This window comes from Chaetodon auriga, chromosome 22 (genome assembly GCF_051107435.1).
Source record: "Chaetodon auriga isolate fChaAug3 chromosome 22, fChaAug3.hap1, whole genome shotgun sequence".
NCBI lineage: Eukaryota > Metazoa > Chordata > Actinopteri > Chaetodontiformes > Chaetodontidae > Chaetodon > Chaetodon auriga.
The window spans coordinates 4,102,402-4,126,794 of record NC_135095.1 but is presented as its reverse complement, the minus strand read 5'-3'; the positions used below and the strand labels follow the sequence as shown (position 1 = coordinate 4,126,794).

Here is a 24,393-nt window from a genome sequence, read left to right as displayed (position 1 = left end):
CAACGCATAAGCAATAAGAGCCGAAATTGTATGACTAGGAGCACGACAGCGTTCCCCTCTCAAACTGTACATGGCATTTGTAGCTCCGTGCACATGCTAGTCACAGCACTGCATAAAGGGAATTTAATATTTTTGATAAGGAACTGAATTCAGGTAAATTAATAGTTGCGTTCTCATTTAGGACGTTATCTGTGGCGTCAGACAGAAAGAATTTGTTGAACTGAGGGAAAGTAGCAGACTGACTGTACAGACTCCCACAGTGTTTGCTTGAGTTCCAAAGGTATTTCTACTTCATTAAAATTCAAACCAGCTGCCCTCAAACACAAAGTATCTCCAAATACACGTCACCAAAGGAAGAGCCTCTAATGGTCATAATGGTTTTACTTGCTTAGCCGTTTAAAACAATTCAGCTTTTAAGACGAAAAATATCACCTCTGATTCACTAGCAAACAACATTCAACAACATTCCTCCTATTTCAGAATGTGGGGGCATTAATTAATTAACATTCTACAGTAGAGTTCAATGCCCATGACTCCCAAATGAATGACCAGTAACACAACAAACTGTTCAATTATTTTGAAAAGATTATGAACACAAATCAGAAAAACTGAGTAGCACAATCAAGTGTGGGCTAGAATTCAATGATGACTATGAAATGAAAAGAATGTTTAAAAAAAATACAAGAAAATACGGAAAGTATATAAAAAATCGAATGTTTATTCATGGTGACCAAGATTTATTGGAATAGTTTTGATTTTAGGTCACCATTTTTGATCATGAAGAGCCCCCTCTCCCTTTTCACATGTCCTTTCAATTGTCTAACTGCTGGGGCCCCTCATAATCCGACACAGGACAAATGCTACTCAGTCGCTGACCTTTTCTGACAACAAAAAGACCATTTAGACCGTTAAAGTAAGAAAAAAAGAATACCATGTCACAGTAATGAGTTTTCACAGTCTATTCAATGATACCTTTTCTGACGACAAAAAGACCATTTAGACCTTTAAAGTAAGAAAAAAAGAATACCATGTCACAGTAATGAGTTTTCACAGTCTATTCAATGATACCACAATTTCTTGGTTAATTATCATATTTAGTGAATTCATCAATTCGTCAAGCCATTCCATTTTGGTTGTACTGCAAAACGGGCTGAATTACTCAACCTTAACTACGATCTGGCGCCCCCAAGTGGAGCAGAACCATTACTGCACCACCCTCTGGAAGACAACTACTCTTCAGGGATTCTGTAATACATTTCAAGAGGTTTACAGTCTATTAAATTAAAGGTTAGAAGAATTCAACATGGAAACTTTCATCTACATACATTGGCAAATCCGCAGTAATGGAAAACATGGAAAATACAAAAAACACCAGAATGTGGGGAAAAAAGAGAAAGAAAACAGGAAACTGTCAGTGATTCTGCTTAAAGTCAGTCTAATCAGTGTGACCGATGGAACAAATGATCAAGGAAGTGGAGTTTTCAGGACAATCTCTGTGGGCTCTCTGGAAAAATCTGTTTTAAGCCACCATGATTTACTTGTTTGCCAACATCAGACAGGATGAGATCTGGATTTGTTGTATCAGGATCCAGAGTCACATCCACTGTGTACTGCTGGACCCTCTGTAGCTCACCATGTAATGATTTCATTCATTGTGCTCAGTACAATAATAATTTATAGCACATTCAGAGAGAAGGGGGGGGGGGGGGGACTGGCAGATCTGCTGCCTCAGTGTTGGCTGTTGAAGCTACTTTGTCTTCGTCTATCTCAGGTAACTGCTGGTCCTGTATCTGTGTAGTGTATTCACCACTTTTTAAGCACAAACTGAGATATCTGATAATCCCAGTGTGTGTCTGCCAGCTTGTTTTGGAGTTCTTCTGCCCCCTAGTGGACAGAAATTGACTCATGCAGCTTTAGCCAACGTATTTAATGTTTTCTGACAGACACAAACTAAAACTAGCTTACGCATATTTTCTATGTTTGTAGCATATTTATGTGGGGTGAAGCACCTCGAACTGTAGCATATTTGAATATGATATTTGCTGGATTAATAAAAAAAATGGCCCCTGATTGAGAGCACATTGTCAATTCATAAATATTAACTGCTCAATATGGAAAACTAATTAGTGTATTAGTATTTCAATCTTTGCTTCAGTAAACGCTGATTTCACTTCGAGGAGGGATTTCTCTGTTGCAATATAAACAGGAGAATCAATTACAAAGAATATGTACATGTGAGCACTGTTTTAAGAGAGTCTTTAAAAAATATGAACCTTTAAGGATGGAACTGGAACCAAGAGTTGGTTAGCCTAGCTTAGCATACGGACTGGAAGCAGGGAAACAGCCTGCCTGGCGCTCTCCAAACTTTAAAACCTCTCTAAATCTTACTGACATGATCATTAAAAAACTAGGAAGTCCTGACAACAGCAGGTGAGGCACGAGGTCCTGAGGTGGAGCGCACAGCGCTCAGGTGGCACTGTGGAGGCACAGGCGAAGCAAGGTGGCGGTGGTGGTGGTTGAGGGTTTGAGGTTTGAGGCAGGTCGAGGCAAGAGGCGGGAGCTGGAGATGGGTGCTGGTGAACTCACTGATCCAAAGACAAAGGAAAAAGACACAGGAAATGAGACACTGAGGACAAACACTCATAACACTGGTGAAAGGTCAGCAATACCACTAAGCAGCTGAAACAATTTGCCTCCTTCTTCGTCTTCTTCTTTGAGGTTTTTACAGCAGCTGGCATCCACGATGTTGCATTACTGCCATCATCTGGTTTTACTCTCCATCTTTATCCATTAAGGGGAGATACTGTAGAATCTCCCTAGAGCCATCTGTCCAGTCTAGTCCTCCTTAGAAAACAGAATTTCCATTTCTTCCCTTGCTCATTGTCCCCACACTCTAATATACTTCTAATGTTGTCCTCTGCCAGCCCTATTTTGTTTCAGATAATCTGGTGTTGTCTTGTTGAATCCTACTTGGCAACTGCAGACCCTGTTGCATTTGTTTGAGGATCCTTTGATCCATCTGTAAAAACCTGAACCCATTCTTTGTATTTCTGGTCCCTGTAACTATAATATTCACTATTTAAATCAGCATTCTTAATACTGTGCTTAATTCTGAGCAATTCTATGTAAACACAAGGGTTTCCATCTCTTGCTACATGATTCCCCATTCAGCTGAAACTTTCTTTGTATGGCCTGTCCTTCTCCCAACACATGTGCAGCACCCTTTTTGCAGGATGGCTCTCTAATGTCCTCTTATATCTATGCAGTAGTTGGCCATCAGTGTCCCCAATGTGGTGACGAGTCTTCAGCAGTCCACAGTCTTTATGCTGCGCTGATTGTGATGAGTCGCAGCTGAGTGGGAGCCTGCCTCCAAAACCACCTGGAGAACCACGCCCAGCCTCTGCCAAGTAAGGAAACACAGCCCCACACCTCTCCACATAACACAAGAGCCAACGTTCTTCCAACCACCACAAATGGAACAAAACCTGTTAAAAGTAATGCAAGAATTTAAGGAAGCGTCAGTTATTGTACAGGCTGGAAAATAAATGACTGATGACATGTTTTCAAACTAAGAAGAAAAACTAATTACAGTCAGTGGTGTGACACGTTTTTATTCAAATAAACGACAAACCAGACCTACATCCTAACTGAGCATTAAAATTTGAAATATAAAAAGGGACAAATGGAATTATGAAAACTTAACACACTCACAAAACGTATTGCTGGAAACCTCGAAAAACAGGAAATTAAAAAGTAGTTAATAAATAACATGAAACATGAGGACATTTCAGCCAATAAATTAAGATTAAATTCAGTTAAACACACAAAATCACCTTGGACTGAGTGTCAGGACTGTCATGTGCAGTTTACTGTACATTAGTACAATACATGTCCCTGGACATCACAACGAGTAATCAACATCTAGACTCTGGACTGATGAACGAGAGTGACGACTGGTTTTTGTATGCTCACCTGAAACAATCACATCTAACGTTTTGTATTTTGTATCTTCATCATGATTCCATATCAACTTTTACATCTTCTACATATATACTTTTATAAGGTGGTAATGTACTGAGGCTGGATCATATGTATGAGATGAGCTACAAGGGTCCAAAGGCTTACTGGGAGTCTGCATCTCAATATCTGGTGGTACAACCCCAACTCCAAACAAAAAAAGCTGAAACACTGTGTAACAAATCAAATACAATAAATAAAACAGAATGTGAATAATAATCTTTGGACATATTTTCAATTAAAAACAAAGACAAAACATTTGGTGTTTTACCTCATCGACTTGTAAATACACGCTTATTAAAAAAGTTAGCTGCATGTGGACCCAGTTTGTGTAAATACTTGAAATGACATTATCTTCCCAGCATTCCCAGCTGAGCACCACTGAGGGCGGACATCCACTGAATATGGCTTTGACTTTTACATCTTGAGGAAACATTCTTTAGCATTGCTCCACACTTGAATTCCCTGCAGAGAGAGAGAGAGAGAAGAAATAAAAGCCTTGTGTCATGAACGCGACCTCTGCAGGTGTCCTGTAACCTTCACACGGCTGACGTGCGGCTCTCTACCTTTTTGCACATGCTGATCTGCATGACAGCGTAGTTGATGAGCGCCTCACGCAGATCTTTGTCTTTCTGCTCCTTGAAGCGCTGCATGTCCACCCACGCCTTCTCAACGTGCTCTCTGTGGTAAAACAGGTCAAATCAAGCACATGGGCAAAACGGCCACATCTATTATCTTTTCACCAGCGCAGGCTTTCACCCAGTGCGCCGGCGTCTGTGACTCACTCGCACTCGAGGGTTTTCTCCTTGACGGTCTCTTCACCCTCTGCGATCAGCTCCTCCAGCAGCTTCAGTCTGGCCTCTCTCTGCTCAGGTGCCTCTTGGCCAAAAAGCTTGTTGGTCATGCCTTTGAATGAGAACGTCCGCACGATCTGAGGAAAACAAACACAGAAGATTACGTTAGTTAGGAAGCTGTCCCCCTCAAAGGTCTTCAATTACAAACCGTCCCTGCTCAAGAAAAACAAACACAGGGACAGTAAAGGGACGCGTGTATGTCATTAGTTCAGTGTACCCCTGTAGCCAGCTCCTCACGTTGCTGCTTCTTGGAGACGAGGTCCTGGGAGGCCATCTCGAGCTCGAACTGGGTCAGCTCATGTTTCCTGCACACTGCTCTGCCAAAGCAAAGTGCACGACATGATATCAATATCTGCTGTCTGTCATCAGGGTTGGACATGAGCACCTTAAAAAGTCAACTCAGTCATCGGGGGCACAGTCAGTCTGTGGGGCAGGTCGCCTTTACCGCTGCTACCCGTCAATAATGTGACTGTAATGAGCCTGAAGGCACCAGCAGCAGACAGTGGAGGGAGTAGCACACTGAACCCAGCTATACCAGTGCAACAAGAGGGGCTGGTAGAATTTACAATCAAAAGTCCATCACTGGCTCTTTTGCTCTTAACACAAGCCTTCAACACAGCAGAGGAACGAAAAGGGCAAATACTCAGCGAACACAGATGTGATTCAGACACCCTGAAGCCAAAACTAACTTCATCAGACATTAAATCATTATTTTGATCGTGAGTTTAACATGTTCTATAGAGTGTATGTATCACTTAAATATTTGTTCAATTCCAGCTTTACTGCCACCTACTGGATGTTAAGATGTGAGGCATGTATTCTGTCAACTGAAGTCGTGTATCAGGCACAATCTGAATGAATTTCACTTTCAAAACTTCAACAAATTAGTGTCCTCAGTTCCCGAATGCTTACTGAATGTTGTTAAAGGCAAAAACTACTGGATGTGGGAACACATACAAGATGACTTTTCCCCTTTTAGGAGTTTTGAGTCTGAGGCTGGACTGTGAACATGCTAATGCCATGGACCTGCTCTGTCACCGGCCTTTAAAACATTTTGTGAAGACGTTGCTCAAACTGGCTCTTACCTCAGAGCTTCAGCATAGAAGAGATATTCTTTCATTTGGTCGGCATAATGTTCCTCTTCTTCTAAGATGTCATCTATGGATGCAGCATATCTACAGATGAGTGACAAAGACAACGGGTCTTAACAAGCAAATATAAAATAAAGTGTTAAACATAATATCTGCTGAGGAATTACACAAAACTGCAGTGACACAGACAGACGGGATTATAACAAGGCAGCGAGCGTCAAATACTCACGCGTCCATGTGATGACCGGCACTTTGGAGTCCGTCTCCCATCTCTTTCTCTATGGCGCTCCACTCACTGCAGTGTACACATGGATGCTACTTTAGAGGAAATATCAAAAAAATCTAAAATCTTTTCTGTCATGTTCAAGTTTTTAGTTTTCCCCTCATCCAAACTGGGGATCTAAGGATAGAGAGAACTGTGTGCTCTATGTGTTGCAAAGTATAAAATACACATTATGACATGCTTTCTGTCAGACCTGAAGACTCTTCCGTAGTTCCCATGGACCTTGTAAACACCGTAGAGTCGATCTGCAACCCTCTGGAGGAGACACAGGAAGTCAGTGAAACTAAAACTATAGCAAACATTCGTTCATTAAATTCAACTCTGGATTTAGCCGTCTGAAAGTGTTAACAGCTTTGTTTAAGGTTACGCTCTGCCCATTCATACACATGAATGAAGTCATTCAATCCTAAATTTACTATTGCTCCTGCTTGCATCTTGTGGTGAGTGTTGTGTTCACAGAGGCACTCACTGCTCGCGCTCGCAGCAGCTGAGACGTGTGAGACTGCAGCTCGTCGCTGTAGTGTTTCATTTCCATGAAGCGTCTGTGAGAGAAACAGTAAAGACACAAGTACAGGAGACAGTGATTCAAACGAAAAATGAAATGATTGATTAAAATTCTACCTAGTTATTTTAAAGTGTATATGCATATTTTATTTTCTATTTTACTTTTTCCTTTAATCTGACAAATCTGGAACTGCAACCATGTCTTCATTCTTCATTTTGATAATTGATTAATTGCTGACGTCATATTTTCCACCACTGTTGTAAATGTATTCTACATTATGGGAGCAGAAAAAAAGGATTCTTGCTGTCTCGCCTGCACATTATGCGTTAATACCGACTGAAACCTGCTGCAGGTATAGTTGCTGCCACTGTCTGTTCAGCTTGAAAGCAACAAGTTGAGAGTGCGGATTTCTGTGGAACTACTTTGAGCTGAACCACGTGACCATGCGGCAGTGACATCAAAGAATATTCAGGCTCTTGAGCAAAAGAATAAAAAAAATGTATGACTGCCTACGAAGGAATATTTCACTTTTGGGAAGAATCCTGTGAATGATGGGAAAGATTTCCAGATTTAGCCAGCGTGTTCTCAAGCTGCACCAGACCAATGACAAACTTTTGAGATCACTAATTAAAAAAGGATGTTTTCCTCTAACTGTTTGTTATAAGACATTTTATTGCAAAGGTTTTGATAAGTGGACACTCAGAACAACAGACGAAGCTCATTTCAAAACAATCAATGAAACATAAAAGTAGTGAATTCTCAATAATGTATGTACATTTTGTCAAAAAGACACTGAATCTCAGGGACATCTTGTCTATGCCTGTAATACTGTTAAGCTTTTATTGGACAAAATGAATAACTGTTAGTTATAAAGAATATAACACCTGTTTTTGAATTTAATATTGTTAAGTTTGGTGTTTTAATGTAAAAGATGATTTTTTTGTGTAAAAATATATGGACTTCTATTTAAAGATGTTTAATAAAGGGTTTTAAAAAAAATACTTTTTGTATTTGTGGCACCCCCTAGTGGCAGAATATCCCAGAAGCTCAGACCTAGAATCTAAACACATGCACCAAGTTTTGCTGTAATAGCTTAAGCCAGTTAAATATAAACTAAGTAGGTGACATTTCTAACCAATGTACCAAGTTAGACAACTGTAGCTGCTATGATATAAAGAAGAGGAAGAAGGAGGAAGAATAATCCTAACAGGTTCCAGACGCTTTGCTGCTTGAACCCCTACTAACTACAGATGAATGATTAAGATATTAAATGTAACTGTTGACAACATTTTTAACACGAATGAGCTTCTCTTACACTGTGTTTAAAAACACACTTATAACTTACTTATCTGGATTTCTCACCCTGAAGGTGGCACTGAGAGCTCTCAGCCTGGAATCTGCCTGCAACAGGAGAAACAGGAGGTGGTCAAGCTTTGTGAACACCGAAACATCTCTGTAAGAACACAGACAAAGAAGCTCTGTGACTGTCCATTACCTTTGCCTGAAATCCCGTCTCATACACCACTTCCTTCCAGCCATGTTCCTGCCACACACAGCGTGAAGTCATTCAATCAACCACTGATCTAGAAACGATCGCTTGAACTGCTGAAGTGAACAAGAGCTGCAGCTTGTACCTCAGTGAGGAAGTGGTAGAGGATCTTGTCATTGGAGAGGACTGGATGTGACGCCACACGGAGCAGAAAGTTCTCCAGCCCGACCCTGCGGCGCTCCACAAAGTCTGGATCCATGTTGTCTGCCGACAGCTTGTGCCACACAAACTCTGCCTGCATGCAGGAGAACAAACAAACAACCTGCATTCAAATCTTCCTTTGACATATCTGCAGGTTATTTATGTGATCGTTTTTCGGGGGGGCATATCAACTGGATGACACACAGCTGAGCCACTCTCACATTCTGGCTTTGTTATTTGTAGCTACAATGGCTGCTGCTCTACGAGATAAACAACCTGCAGGAAATTCTGGGGGCATTGCTACGATATAAATAACATTATTCTTGACTTTGCTGTCAGACATCAGCCGGCTGTTGCAGCAGCTCTGTGTAAGTTTTAGTGTGTGGGAGTCTGCAATTTAACCTAGTTAACATGGTTGGTATAGCAAGCAATCACCACAACCACATGTGACATTGCGTGTCATATACAGTCTTTGATTTTTAAGATGGAAAGAACAGCAGCTGCTCTGCAAAACCAAAAAGAACTTTGCCAGTTTGGGAACATTTCAGCAAATTCATGAAAAGGGAGAGTCATCCAATGTAGATGAGGCAATGAGTAAAATCTACATCCCAGAGCAGGTAGGCAGAGGAGACTGGACAAAGCAGAAGCTAAAACCCAGGAGACGTCTCTTTCTCCTACTCAATATGCCCCAATTCACAGAGTCACAGCACAACAGTGTCCCATGAGCACTCAGGAATTTAGCCTGGGACTACAAAACCACACAGGAGAAAGTCACGCAGCCTTTGCCTCACAGGCTCTGGAAACACCAGTGGTCTATTAGAAGAAAAAGCCAACTGGTCCGCTGATTATCCCAAATTTCCACAGCTGTGACATGCAGGTGAATAGCAGGCCTACGGGCAGGTACTGAGATGAAAATGATCCCTTCCTACCCTTTCCAAAATTATGCTGCTGAGACACCCAAAATCATTGCAGGGGAAAATTCCCTCAAAAGTGAAAATCGTCTCAGTGCCACAGAAGAAACTTTTTAAATGTCCATTCAATTATCACACAATAAAAATGGCATTAGACAAAGGAGCACTTGTTATTCTTGTTATTGTTCATCTGTAGCTCAGTGTGTGTGTATGTGACACGCTGTCCGCTGCGTTCAGGTCCAAACGAAGACCACTGCTCATTTAACAGCCGTTAATCTAATAAGTGTTGGTAGAAAGTGACTTCTTGACTTCTGTGAAGTGTTGCCATGTAAAATGACCATCTTGTAGCGTCCCTGTTGGGTGGAGGTGTATTACTCCTCACTTTCTAGAAGTTAGCCGAAGCCAATGGTGCTTTCTCAACCCCCTTACGCTCCTCCTGTCATATTCTATTGGAATATTTCTTGAAGGATATCAAGCAAGCATCCTTTGCACCTCACTGAACTCACCCTCTTCTCAGGCAGCGGGGGGACAACGATGTATGGATATGTAACTATTAGGTAGTTCCGCAGCAGTTCAAATTCGCTGTATCTCCTCCATAATGAGTCCGGGGCTGGGTTACGGCCTTCAGCCACTGCATCCATTGGCCTTCAAAGATGAAGACAATTTTTTTAGTTCTTTTTGCACAAAAGACAGAAATAGATTCATGCAACGCAGAGCTGAAAGAGGGAAGGAAATAAAAACATCTGAGCTGAACCCACAGCTCTTCCTGTCAAAGGACTGATAAGAGGGCTGTTTTTCTCACCGTGTTTCCAGGAGGTAGACGGTGAACGTCTCCTGCATGTTCACTGCATTCTTGCCGCTCCGTTTCTCCGCCTCCGCCACGCAGATCTCCATCCTGCGCAGGAGCGAGGAGCCCTCCTCCACCACCACCTGAACCACCACACAGCACCATCACTGACAGGCTGCAAACAGGCTGAACACAGCTCTCTGTGACACAGTTGTGCCTTTGTTCCCACCCGTCTGCTCCTTCGTGGTGACATTTTGTTTTCGTGTTAGCCTACGAGCTAACAGCTATTTGGATATATGACCTGAAACCTTCTTTTATTAAAAACAACGATGTTAGCATGGGAATAAAAGCAAACTGGGTGAGACATTTATGTCCTGTGTGTCCTTAAAGGCGAAAACTATTTAAATGGCTTATAGCTAAATTACGACAAATCAACATGTATTAACTTATATGTTTAGCTAACTTGTCTACAACATAATGTAAGCTAGCTCTGAGCTTTAAACTGTCAAGTTATCCAGCGGTCAACAAATACAATGTGACGTTAACAGAGCCATTTCCCACAGCTATGCCGGAGATAAGAGTCCTTTTACAGCTCCAAAGGCACGTTAACGTTATGGTTTTACCGTGTTGTTCAAGCTGTTTCTCCTGTCCGCAGCTGTGTGGTCCAAATCATCGTCAGTAGACACCGACTCTTCTTTGCCATCCTCCGCCATCCTCCTCTTTCCTCCTGATGTTGTCGGTGAGCCAGTACGCATGCGCAGAGCGCACATCAGCCGGCAGGCGTTAACCCTTTGCTGCACGCGTCTTTATACCATCAATAAACACAATTTTTCCAAATTATTTATTTATTTATTTATTTATTGCGGGGGTGGGTACTTTAGCATATGGCAACACTTCTAAAATAATTACATTCTACAAAAACATGCACAAAATGCATACTATATTTATAACTTCATGTTCTTGTTTTTTCAACTTTTAAAAATAATTTCTGCACAGCATGGATTTTAAAGGAGTAGCATTTCCATTTTAGTGGTAACAACCCATCACAAGATAATTAAACCAAGAGAAACTGTGTGTACATTGTACACACAAGTGTGAGAACAACTGCTCAACATTACTGAAAACTGAACTGACTGTTCTCATTGAAAATATACCATGAAGCAACAATGACCGAAGAACAGAGTGTGCATGTGTGTTTGGATGTGTGCATGCATGCAAATGTCACCCAGTGTTTAAGCTCTTGAAGCAGTTCTTCTCACCCTTAAAGGAGCACTTAGACTGACACTGATGATGCCTTTGCAGCCAGGCTTTTTGCATCTCTCTTTTGCAGCAGTCATCTCTGGACAGTGGTTCACATGGTCCAGACGCATGCTGTTTGTGGGATGGAGTCCATAGGTCCTCTGTGTTGCTTCCCCTCAAGATTTAACGCCATACTACAGTCTGCCATACTTATCTTGGAGGCAAGAAAGTTCAGCTGAATCTTTGTGGAGTCTCCAGATCCTTGAAGTCCCTTCCATAATATAGCCATCCCTGTGCAACTTTGTGGTCAGGCTCAATTTTAATTTTTTGTTGCAGGAGTATGTGGTTTTAAGGAAGCCCCTGACAGCAAGGCTTCCAGAATGGAGCCTTGTAGTGTCTTGGGGTGTATAAATTTACAATAAAGCAGTGAGTCTGTGGAACTGGTTTGTCAGGCTGCAAGAAGAAAGACCCACAAAAAAAATCTTTAACTGGGACAGCACACACCTATGCCTAGTTCAGAGAGCTTTCTGGAATATATTGTTATTGATTTGCATTTAATTTCAGGAGTAATTTGCATTAATATAATAAAAAATGGAAATTCTGAATAAGCCAAAGCTGCAAAATTACATTCAAATCAAAGACTGCTGCACAGAAGCATATGTAAAATTTCATTTACAGAGAAGGCATATGTGCTCCAGTATGCTCAGTTAAGAACTGGTGCCCTATCACTGGAAACTGATGTAGGCAGATGGAGAGGTATTCTCGAAGAGCAGTGTTAATGGATTTTTGTGATCCTGGAGTTTATGAGGATGAACTTATCACCATTTGGTGCAAGACAGTCAAATAAAGAAAGCAACCAATTTAAAAACGTTTAATCGTTAATATCACAGTTGCATTAACATAACTTTACACTCAAGTGGTAAGAGACATAAAAGAGGTTTACAAATTGAAGGTCACACCATGTAGTCTGATAACACTGATCTGGAATAACACTGGTTACACTCTCCTGATCAGCACAGGCAGCATCAGTGTCTCATTTTGGCAAAAAAACCTGTCATAGTAACAGCCTCTAGAGAGGCTTTAAAGTCATGTCAAAAATATCCCATCCCATCATCACGAGGTCTGTTGCTAGTGTCAAGTGTAGAAAATGGCCTAGATTAACCTGCAAGTACATGCTGCTCAGTGATGTGAGCCTTATTTGGTAGATTTGTTTCATTACAGAGTTCAACTGTCCAGTCTTTGACATCGTCTCAGTTAAAGGACAATTAAGTTTATTGCTACTTGAGTCTTTTGTCATTTCTATTAGTTATGATAGCAATCTTCTCACCAAAGTTATGAGCAGGGTTGAAAAGCCGCTGAGGGAATACTGTCAAAATGAGAAGTTCCCTTTCTGGTGATATTACGCATGTTGAGAAATGAGGATGGCAGACCTCCAATATGGTTGCCAGAAGTTGCATCATGTCATCTAAAAATCTGTCACACGGTGCCTGGAGATATCACACAACTGTACAAATCAACAAACATAATCAAAAGGACAAAGAGATGGATAGAGCCACTTGTGGAGAGACAGACATCTCGATTCAATTAACTGTGCTGGAATAAGGAATGAATGCTCCTTCTGAGTGTGTTTTAAACAAACACATGTCAGTGGCAGGCGTGGTAAGACTGTAAAACTCAAGACATTTCTGTGCTGTACATTAAAACAGATCATAGAACACATCCAGTTGTGTTGTGTTGTGCTGTCTGGATCGGCTATCAAAATTTACACCCGTCCATCCACCAGCTCCTCACAGAGAGACTGGAATTTGACCACATCATTGTTAAAGTGCAGGTCCTCCATCACTTCACTGCGCTGCATGGCTGTGAGGTTCATCCTGCAAGCCGACAAAGAAGCAGACTTGTTGCGGAGAGGATGGGGAGATGTGGGGATGGTGGTGGGAGGAGGAGGAGGTAGATTTGGGGATCTCCCAGTAGCTGCCATGGAGGTCGAGTGAGGAAAGAGCGGGCAGGTCGTCTCTCTGCTTGGGTCTGTCGCACTCCGAAGGTAGAAGAGGCGCGCTCAAGCATTTCCTCTGGCTCGCTTCGCTGTGAAGTCAATCACACGGATGTTCAATTCAAGGTTCAATTCCACTGTAAAACACTGCACAGTGTAGGTAACATACTTTGCTGTAATACGTCAAAGTCCTAATGCCAAAGAGATTCAAACATTTGAGTTGTGACTCTGGGTAATCTATGTCTGATTGGACCCAATGTTCTACTGCACTGCTCTGATGAGCCAGGAATAAAAACACTGAAATGATGCCATAATGTGTGATCATGTGTCTGGTCAGTTTGACATCAGTAAGGGTTTTAGAGTCCATGAGTGAGTGCCAAGACAAAGCCAGGACAGATGACTGTGCAGATAACCTCCCATGACTAGGAGTATAAAGGCAGTGTATGGTTAAAGAACTATTTAACATACACATTCAAATGCTGTTAACTACTTTAAAAACAGTAGCTTTTAACAACTGTATACACAGTAATTACTATTTTTACCAGGAAAATCTGTTGAAGTCCCACATATTTAAATCTCTCTGGTCATAAGGGTGAGAATAATTCCAGAGTTATATGTCAAAGTGTTCTGGCTCTACATGCTGTTTCCCCCTGCTGCTTCTCTGATGTCTGCCCTCCCTCTCGATCCTCTCCTGATATTTTCACATCTAACTCAGTGAATTAAGAGTTTATTTGGACCAAACCAGAGTTGGTGGTGATTGTTGAACAGTGAAAGTTGAACCAAGAAGGTTTTGGTGAATTTATTTTGTTTCTGTCGAGTTTGAATGAAGTGTGTTTTACGATGCTAAAATGACTGTTTTTGTAAATGGAGTCTGGTGGCTTTGGTGATAGCGATATATAGTGGCTGTTTCTGGTTAAACAAAAAGGTTTATCTCTGCAGGGAACCTTTCCATAATGTTGTCAGACACTTAATGAACACTGATGGCGAGTAATTCCCAGAGAGATTACAGCCTGTTTCACAGCTGCTGGCTGCAGCGCTCACGCTCAATACTGGACCAATTTCAAAAATCGTTGTCCCCATTAGTCACTTGGACACAAAAACATGTGAAAATATGTTCCATTAACACAGTTAATGTTTGACCGGGATACCTCCCATTTGTCTGGGACAATAAGATCTTCCAGGACATGTGATCCAGCACCAGTTTTTTTTTCGAATGGAACATTTGGGACAGTGTGGCACAATCATATTTCCAAAACAAAGTTACGCTAAAATCACACTGAAATTAACTGTTGTCCCCATCAAACCAACAAGGTGAAAACGGCTCCAGCCATCTTTATACAAACTATTTAACAGAAGAAGCTCTGTGCTGCTGTAGCCTTCATCTGATTCCTGATCAGTTCAATCACTGAATGATCTGTGTGTGATCTGAGCTGGAGCCAGTAAAGTCAATGGTCTTGTTCATATTTCATAACTATGACTCATTCATGTGTTTGTGATGGTTTATGGATAGTGGTTAGCTGATTTTGGCTAAACTGTTCTGCCGTAACCAAACTGTCATGGTACAGAAGTTCTTCTTTGGGGGTTTTTGCCAGTTAACAAACAGCTTCAGGTGTATTACCACCTTCTGCTGGACTGGAGGAGGGTGATCTTCTTATATATATTGTCCTCTGCACTGTGATGAAATTTTATGTATGTTTTTTTCATATACAACCTTAGTTGTTGGTAATATGCAGTGTACATGTGTGCAGGTTTAAGTTGTGCACATGTGTGTGTGTCCAGTATCAGTTGGATATCTGGGTTTGGCCTTTTTTTTTTTTACCGTTCCTCATTTCTATCTAATAAATAAACCTTTGAAACCCCTGAAAAACCTGTTCAATGGACATACAGAGTGGATAACAGTGTGACTGAACCCGAACACTGTTTGCATTGCACAGAAAATAATTCGTCACCTCATGGAGCTGGCTGGTGCTCCTCTCCAGGCCTGCCGGTACACGTTACCTGCCACCCCAAACAGCCAGCTCACATCAGCTGGCACCTCTGGGATCCACTCCACAAACCTGGGGCAGAGGAGCAGAAATGATTTTACATAAACAGGCACTAAACTGATGTTTAACACTGAAACGGGCAACAAGATGAGTGGAAACGAGTGCACAGCTCTTAAAGGTGAGACACTGTCATTGTTTAGATCGACGCTCACCTTTGGGCCACTGAGTAGGCTGACTGCACAGGAAGTGTGTACGGCATGAGCATGTAGGAGGCCACTCTCACTGGCAGCATCTCGGTCACCTTGGTATACAGGCCAGCTTTGTCTTGGCAGGCCTCGCAGAACACTGACAAGACACAGAGAGCAGGACAGGTCAACCACACGGCATGACGCCATCATTTACAGAGGCACCAAATCTGCCATCTTCAACCTTTCCTCTCGCCACACCTTTCTTGATGGGCGTAGGCAGAACGATCTGCTCATCCAGCCACCAGTGCTGTTTGCGCAGCAGGCGCAGCCTCCGGAGCACCCACTCTTTGGTGGTTTCCGTATGCTTGCAGCAGCAGTCGGACGGGCTCTCCTGCAGGGCGGGGCCCGAGGTGGGACGCTCCAGCATCAGCAGGTCTGGCGCCACAAAATATGACATCAGTGACACAGTCCAGAGGTTAGGATACAGACTGATAGGGATGCCTCGTAAACAGGGAAGTTTATTACAGTCACCATGGCAACACAGGATAAGAATACTGACTGTTCTCTTCGAGGAAGCGAAGAGCATCCATATAACCGCTCTGACACATCTCAGCCAGTACCTGTGGAGAGGAAAAACAGAAATCTTTAGGGCATTGTATTGACTTGACTTTATTGATCAGTGACACGTGTTGATACATGACACACGGTCTTTGTCATGTTTATCAGCTGAATTTCCTGTTTACAAGAAGAATCAATAATAGAAAACTCGAATTCAGTTCTTATATACATGTCTGTGGCACAGTCCAAGGTTCACAAATACACTAATTACTAAAACTAGTTAACATGCTGTGTCATGTTCATTGAAACCATACACACAAATCAATGAAGAAGCAACACTTGTTTTTATTTCTTTTTTACAAGCTGGAACCATTTGTAAGCTAAGCTAATGCGTCTGGGCTCCAGCTCTCTGTTTGGAAGATTTACGATGCCTATATTAAAACAAATCAAGCAAAACAAGTGAAATGCAATACAATCATTATGTGCATTTCCTTTTTACGTACACATTTACTGTGACATAATTGATGAAAACAATGAAAAAGCGTAGAAATGTACTGCATTTCAGTGTTGTCCAACACAGGGCTTTGGAAAATGGCTAATTCTTGCCACCATGAAACACAATTCATTCACTTATTAAAGGCAAAAAGCTAAATTGTTGTCCTTTTAATAATATTTATATTTATAATATTTATTGTCATTGAATAATGACAGCAAATGCTTGTACATATCCGCTATATACTGTATTTCACTTTATTTCTGCTTGATTTGTTTCATTTAGACAACTTTCATCCTACATACATACATACATTATGAATGCACGCATATATCAGTGGCATCTAACTTCTTATCTAACTCTCTGCAAAAAGTGAAGAAACATGTTTCCAATGTAAAACAAATTTCCAAATAACTGAGATATCTGTGAAATCTGCTTATAATTCCTGATAAAGCACCAATCTCAAAGGCGATGCAAAGGCAAGCCCTGGCCATGCATTGCTCAGATATCTTTATCACTGTCATTATGATACAGCCATGCAGTCATGGTCAGTTTGTTATGTTGCATAACAGCAGTATTTAAAAAAACAGGCGCTCTCACATCAGCAGAGGTGCTCACAGCTCATGCACTGGCTGGAATTCAATACTGTGTCCCTATGCACGTCAATACAGCACCTGACCAGTGTTTGTGTTGAGCGAGTAAGCAAGCATGTGTGGGTCGACTTGTTTTTTGCATGGCGCGGTACCAGGAGGTAATTCCCGCCTCTAGGAATGCAGTAAGAACACACATGCCCCCCGTCACACAGACTTGTGCACCCAATTACATAATCATGGGCTCCAGACAGCGTAGCAGGCCCGCACACGTGAAGGGATCACCGAGGAGCCAGACTGCATAACAACAACACAGCAAACAGCTCAACCCCAGCAAGGTCAAAGCTCACCTTATCTTTAGGTTACCTAACATTCATCAGAGCGACAGGGAATAACGAGAGGACACATGAGATAAAGGACAGTGACTGCAGGGTACATCCCGATGCTACCTCCGGTCAGTGATGGAGGAAGATTAAGAAGAGAGAGGGGGAAGTCTCTCTTGTTCAGTCTGGGACAGTGTTTCATAAGGCTGTTGAAACAGCTTCTGTGCTTGACCAATATAAGAGAAATCAGATTTAGGTGGAACTGTGAAAGGTTATCGTGAGTGTTCCATTTGGTCACAGTCTGAATGTTTGATGAAACGGTTTGTATCTTATTCAGTTCAGCTGGGTTGCCCATAAAATCCAGTAATAAAGGATGATGGAAGATTCAAAACTCCAACCTCTCTTTTTTTGTTAAGAAAATGAATGAAAACAATCGAAGCAAAGCTGTGGAAAGTGTACAGAGTATGTTTCTCCTGACATCTGCGTGTTACACAGACTCCTTTTTAAGCTGCATCGGTGGACTTGTGCACTAAAGCTTAGCACATTAAGTTCCATAGTACCCGACTACTTCGCTGCATAATGCACTTTTTTCACCAGCTAATCGCTAACTTTGTCTCTTAGTGTTGGTCAGCGGGTCTGAAGGGAAGTGCAGATTTGGGTGGTGATTCTCTGTAGGTTCATTACTGTGTGATTCCTTTCAGGTTAAACAGTCATTTGATCTATTGTTGATGTAAAAATATTGATCGGTGCAGCTCAGTTGCATCTGAACTAGCAGAAGATCCCTCTGACGCTGAAGCACGACCTACCTTGGGTTCTGGCGGAAACAGGGCCCTGCTGAGGCGGTACATGTTGCCCAGGTTCATCTGGATGCTGGTGTTGGTGAAGCGCAGCTCGTGGAAGCTGGTGGAGCTGTCGCGCGGACAGATGTCGCTCTCGCCAGAGAAGGGAGTGATGGTGATGGTGTTCTTCAGCTCCGACTGCGGCAGGTTATCGCTGATCCCGCCATCCACGTAACGCTAGACACACAGGAACAGACAGACAGAGATAATGTATCGATGCACTTTCATTGATAAGTTGAAGTAGTTTAAACTTTGTCAGTACTTTCACCCCATGCACACGTCAGTCTGTGTCATCCACTGCAGAACAGGTCTCAATGATGCACATTGATTATTGATAATGGGGCCAGACTCAAAGCCATCCATAAATTTTGGTCACATACTCCGATTCCAGCTCTAGAACTTGACAAAATGACAGGACAACTCTCTCATTATAGCAGCATAAAATGTCACGGGGAGGGAATTAACCTTGTTCTCAGTGCCAGTCGTAAAATCGCTCTCTGCTCAATAAGCAGAGATGATGTCAGCCGACTAAACGGCTGAAAAATGAAGCCGCTGTGCTCAGAACTGCCAGCGTGACAGAATATAGGTCAGTGAGGAAAAGGAGGTCAGCGTCATGCAATGTGTATATAGAGTATACAAATATGTATTTTGACACGTTTACTCAAATTAGTGAACCTCTTACTGTAATACTGGGTTCATTACATCAGTACTGGAGCATTAACATTTTGTGGAGTGGTTGTTGTGGGCCTGTGAAGCCCTTTGAGACACTGTATATTATGTTTGGCTGTCGGATTTCTCTTATCTGTACACATACATAACAGTGAGTCACTAGAAAGAGCAGCACGAAAAGGAAAAAAGATATGGAAGGAAGTGATATGGAGGAAGTTTAGAAAGAGGATGGGATTCAACAAGCAGTGAACCACACTGATGCCAGGGCCATCCTCCACTTTGATCCACAGTATCTCAACAACTTTTGGATCTGTACACTCATTCATATTCCCCACAGGATGAAACTTGTGATCTGTTTTTTTTTTTTTAATTCAATTTGTCCAGTACTTTTATGACTAAGTTTATGACCAAACAACCTGCAAAAGCACTGAAATTCCCAACAGCCTCAGTTGTACTTTGTGTTTAGTGCTACGAAGCAAATGTTAGCAGGCTTGCTTTTAAGAGCATGTTAGACCGCTGAGCTCAGTATGTAGTACTGTTAGCACGGCTGTAGACCCTTAGTGTTCTTCAACTGCGAAATGTCCATCTGATATACACCATCGTCATATATCTTGGTCACAATTTGTCGAAAAATAAATATTACAGTCAAACAATCTGAATGGGCCTCGGAAACGTAGTATCAGTTGGGCTTTAGTACAAATAAACCAGAATTTAGCTGCTTTCTCTTGGCTGTGAAGAACACTGGGTAACTATATTCTACAAGTCTTGTCATTTCATAACAATTTCCTGGATGTTTCCTGGGAGAAAAATGTAAATTCCTGCTGTTGTTGTACTGCTCTGAGACAGTACACACTGCAAGTACCAACTAAGTTATGTAGTTGTTACACAGTTAATTAGATTTTAGTAGTTGCTGATTGCCAGGGGAATTCCCTTTTAAACAACTGTGAAAATCCTGATATGAACTAATGACATTTAAAACCCAAGTAAAAATAAATGTACTCTAATTTACTTTATTTCCATATCTATTGAACTGCACACATGGCTGTTAGTGAATTAATGAATCATAATACACTATATATTGTTCATTACTATTAAGGAACTACTAAGGAACTGTTTAAAAATGGATCATCGTTATTCAAGAGACGTCATGCCTCGAGTTACTGCACACTCACGCAGCCCAGCGAATGAGTCACAGCAAACCGGGCTGTGAGCCAGCAGCACGTCGAGGCAGCACAAAGTACACAATGTACAGAATCCAGAGGCGCTACCTGCAAACAGGGCATGTACATTCAGACATGTATGTATGCGTTGTACATACATGTGACATGTAAAGCAGCAGACTACTGGACTCGCTCTGTTCCCTGTGGCGTTTTGATGCTGAACTTTGCCAAAAAGACTGAGACAACTGGCTCTATTGAGGGTGAGATGCGCCGAGACGTCCACAAAGAGCGTGTCTGTCAGGGAGGTCCTGTTTTCCCTCAGAGGTTTATGTTGTGACTGAGGCTTCACTGGCTGGGTGTTGATCCAGACAAGCAACTTTTATTGTACCACCTAAATTTATTTATATATACACTGCAAACGATTCTGTTTAATTACGACATTCATTCAGTTGTTATTCCGTGGATTCTCATGTCATCTCATTGCTTCCTTCTACCTCTCTTGGTTTGGAAGCACTTGATCTTTGTGTTTTGTTATTATTCTGACATTGCAGCTGCTTTCACTGGCACTCTTTAAAGGACAGTTTGAACTGCGCTCAGTCGTGTTCACTTGTCGGAAGTTGACCTAACATTCCACCGCTTGTCAGCACTTTCACTTCAGCTGAACCTTTTGGTCAGTGCAGTAACTTTGAACTGACTCCTCAGCTGCTTTCAATGCTGACATGCTCGAAGCTTCTTCGCATTCTTGTTATGTTTCACGTCATCTTAAATCACGGCTGACTTCATAATGATTGTTACTGATGTGATAACGGAAGAAAGGAAGCATGTCTGATGAGCGCTGACTGTGCACAGTGGCACTGAACCGCTGAAATTAGATCATTGCCAAAGTCCAGGAGCAGCTGATATCTCAAATAGAGGGAAACACTGTTATCAGAAACTAGGACTCAGCTAAGCTGATTACTGCAGCTCTTTTTGTACAACCCTGATTCCAAAACAGTTGGGATGCTGTGTGACACATAAATAAAACAAAATGTGATCATTTGTTAATCCTTTTTTGACACATACTCACTTGAAACAGGCACAAAGACAATATATTCAATGTTTGACCTCATCAGCTTCATTGATTTTTGTAATATATCTGCTCATGCTGAATCTGATGCAGCAACATGTTTCAAACAAGTTTGGACAGGAGCAACTAAAGACTGGGAAAGATGTGGAATGCTCCAAAAACACCTGTCTGGATCATTCAGGTTGATTGGTAACAGGTGATAGTATCATGATTGGGTATGAAAGAGGCATCCTGGAAAGACTCAGTCGATCACAAGCGAGGATGGAGCAAGGTTCATGAACACTGTGTAAAACTGTTGTCAGTAAACACAGTTTGTTTGCAAATGAGTGCATCCTGTTCTTATTTATGTTTTACACAGTGTCCCAACTTTGTTGCGATCAGGGCTGTAAAACATACAAATGACTCATCCTTTTTATTTCTTGTGGAAAAGTAAAAAGGCCTTCTGTACAGTTAGGAGCCCAAAGGTCTCAAGGTTGGACAACACAGAGACCTCAGACAGAGACACGTTAACATAATATTTAGAGACCATTCTAGCAGACAGCAGATAGGTAACCTCTCCCCCTGTTCTTACTACGGAGGTAGCCATGGTCCTATAGATAAACTGTACAGACATAGACCGGACCAATTCTAGGAGGACTGCTGGAGTTCACATTTTAATAAGGAATTAGGTGAAAGTGTCCTCAGTTAGAGGGTTGGAGGTCAGCGAATACGTAAGTATGGTAGGAGCTATTGTTTGGTTTTGACTATCCAATAGAGTATCACCAATGTAGAAGGTAGGTATAGAATATCTGTAATAGGGAATAGTTCAAGGAGTAGAAAGGAAAACATGTGACATTGGGGGCAGTATTTTCCATGTTCTGTTTCCAGGTTCTACTGGAATACTGTTATGTAATAAACATGTTTTTGGATCACAGCTACACCCAACGCCAATTCAAACGATCTTCAAAACCGAAAAGCTAAACCTTGATGAGAAGCAATTCAACCAGAGACACCTACCACTCCTCTGAAGGACGGAGGGATCAGGCCACAGTAGATGGGAATGAAACAGCTACAGATCAGTGCCTGTGAACAGAGCGAAGGGTTAAACTGGTGGAAAACCATTTCCTGTTGCATGATTCATTTCATGGAGGCCCTAAAGGCTTCTCTGGGTTTCACAGATAACCGTGTCACCACACCTGGATGAGTTCCTCTTTGGAGCTAAACTCTGACACCAGCACGTTCTCCCCGTCAGACACTCTGGTCAGCGAAACGCACAGCCGCCCCGAGGCCAGCACATGAGCGTCAGCCGGCAGGTCGCGATCCAGGCCAGACTTTATCACCTTGATCAGGTTGAAGGAAGGGTGAAGGGGGCCCAGGTTCCTCTTCCTGGCCTCTTTTGCCACCTTGATCACATCTTCACAGCATTTAGCTAGAAATGAGAAAGAAAAAGGAGACGTTTGGCTGAGGGGATGGGACTTTGAAGCTACATCTGCGTCGAAGATTCCCTGTGTGAAAAAACCTAAAACACTTCTTCAAGTGTCAACCAGCAAACAGATCAATATTCAAGAAAGCTACCAGGAGTCAGTGACCAACAGTGACCTCCGCTATATTATAGAAGTTAGAATTACCAGTAGGGAGGGTGGAAGTACCTCACTCCCTCTGACTACATTAATATTATTGTTATTAGTAGTAATAGTATTAGCACTGGTGGCAGCTAAAGGTAGGATTAGCATTAGTATTTGTGTACATTTTTTAATTCCGCGCTTTTATTTAATTCATTTTTTAACTCATCTCCCTTCCTATACGTTTTCTTTCATTCATCCATCCACCGCATAGACTGTCGATCTGCATTCTTACTGTGCATGTTACTGATATCAGTCCCGATGACCGCTCCTTAATGGGAGAGAAAGTGAAAGGGCGCCTCTGAGTCACACTTTTTACAGCAAGAACAGGTGTGTTCACTGTGAGCCAGTGGCTCCACACCACTGTTTTCCATTTAAACAGACCCTGAACATATATACTGTATCAATGACGGTCATCACCACCATGATGTGCATCTTCTGTCAGCTTTATACTTTAAAGCTGATAGTGGCTCATTATTCATATGTTACATCTAATGATCAACAGTATGTTTACTGAAACATGATTACTGAAAGTGTGATTATGGGTCAAAAATCAATTTATATTGCAAAAAGTACATATCTACACATACATATATATTTATTTTGATTAAAATTTAGGAATGTCCAAATTTGTATGAGGTATGTTTTGGAGCAAGAGAAGCTGAGACTCTTAATGTTTCCTTCATGAAAACTACCTGAAAGCACATTGTTTGGTATTTCTACAGCCAGAAATCGCTCTTTTGGGTCAGTTTTGTCCAAAAAAAAAGTTACAAACATAATTCAATCAGTTTTCTCCCACAATAATTGAACTGAAAGAACAGTTTGTGCAGTGCACCAAATAAAACACAACAACAACAACAACAACAACAACAACAACAACAACAACAACAGTGCCCGCTGTCCTCCAGGGTACCACAGCGGTGTGACTTACTTATCGGTGCCTGACTGGCGAGCACCGAGGCGGTCAGAGCACCGGCAGAGGCCCCGTACAGCTTCGTGGCTCCTCGGACGAGGTACGGCGCTTTCTCCAGCAAACAGCTGGCAACTCCGATGTGGTAAATCCCCAGGAACCCGCACCCGGCGAAAGACAGGTTCCAGCCTCCGTTTAGGTCGAACATGGCAGGGCATGCCCTGGCTGGGGAGCCCTGAGCGGACAGATCACCGAGTGCGCTGCGGCTGAGCCGGACAGGCCTCCCCGGAGGACAGGAGTAGACTGGGAGACCCGGCAGACCAACAACAAGTGACTCCTTTCAGGGAAGTGTTTGGACACGCCTGCTCATGATGCCTTAAAGTGCTGTCGGAAATATCATACACCGATTTGGACGGTCCAGAAGCGTGCCTATTTTAGATATAATTAATAGAATCAGAAAAGTTTCACTGAAGTTTTTCCGTTGTGTTACATACAGGTAGTTGTAGTATGTGGCGAAGATGTTTGTACTGTAAACATATCGTTTTATTGTCCAGTCTTGATACTATCAGCTGTGGCTTAACAAAGTTTCACGAGCTCGTTCGCTGTATTTGGAGACTATATAACCAAAATGTGCTCTCTTT

General features: G+C 42.1%; 2 protein-coding genes across 2 annotated transcripts; both read right to left on the bottom strand.

Annotated features, from left to right (window-relative positions):
* Positions 1-3,590: 3,590 nt before the first annotated feature.
* LOC143315186 (sorting nexin-4-like) lies at positions 3,591-10,891 on the bottom strand. The gene is made up of 14 exons (XM_076722721.1): positions 10,762-10,891; positions 10,154-10,281; positions 9,858-9,996; positions 8,385-8,534; positions 8,246-8,293; positions 8,096-8,151; positions 6,715-6,787; positions 6,439-6,500; positions 6,192-6,257; positions 5,957-6,046; positions 5,089-5,188; positions 4,803-4,948; positions 4,584-4,698; positions 3,591-4,482 (listed from the first exon to the last, which is right to left on the bottom strand). The coding sequence occupies exons 1-14, from the start codon at positions 10,849-10,851 to the stop codon at positions 4,435-4,437; spliced, it is 1,311 nt and encodes a 436-aa protein (XP_076578836.1). The 5' UTR covers positions 10,852-10,891; the 3' UTR covers positions 3,591-4,434.
* Positions 10,892-12,222: 1,331 nt separating this feature from the next.
* pnpla3 (patatin-like phospholipase domain containing 3) lies at positions 12,223-24,062 on the bottom strand. The gene is made up of 9 exons (XM_076721840.1): positions 23,774-24,062; positions 22,417-22,649; positions 22,238-22,303; positions 18,314-18,523; positions 16,103-16,163; positions 15,802-15,978; positions 15,568-15,700; positions 15,320-15,427; positions 12,223-13,462 (listed from the first exon to the last, which is right to left on the bottom strand). The coding sequence occupies exons 1-9, from the start codon at positions 23,958-23,960 to the stop codon at positions 13,222-13,224; spliced, it is 1,416 nt and encodes a 471-aa protein (XP_076577955.1). The 5' UTR covers positions 23,961-24,062; the 3' UTR covers positions 12,223-13,221.
* Between the last annotated feature and the right edge of the window lie 331 nt (positions 24,063-24,393).

Coding starts and splice junctions, on each gene's coding strand:
- LOC143315186 (XM_076722721.1), bottom strand. CDS start 10,851: ATGGCGGAGGATGGCAAAGAAGAGTCGGTGTCTACTGACGATGATTTG. Junction 10,282..10,761: donor GAAACAGCTTGAACAACACG/GTAAAACCATAA, acceptor GTGGTGGTTCAG/GTGGTGGTGGAGGAGGGCTC. Junction 6,047..6,191: donor GCCGGTCATCACATGGACGC/GTGAGTATTTGA, acceptor ACTCATCTGTAG/ATATGCTGCATCCATAGATG.
- pnpla3 (XM_076721840.1), bottom strand. CDS start 23,960: ATGTTCGACCTAAACGGAGGCTGGAACCTGTCTTTCGCCGGGTGCGGG. Junction 16,164..18,313: donor TGTTTCCGCCAGAACCCAAG/GTAGGTCGTGCT, acceptor TCCTCTCCACAG/GTACTGGCTGAGATGTGTCA. Junction 15,979..16,102: donor TCGCTTCCTCGAAGAGAACA/GTCAGTATTCTT, acceptor TTGTGGCGCCAG/ACCTGCTGATGCTGGAGCGT.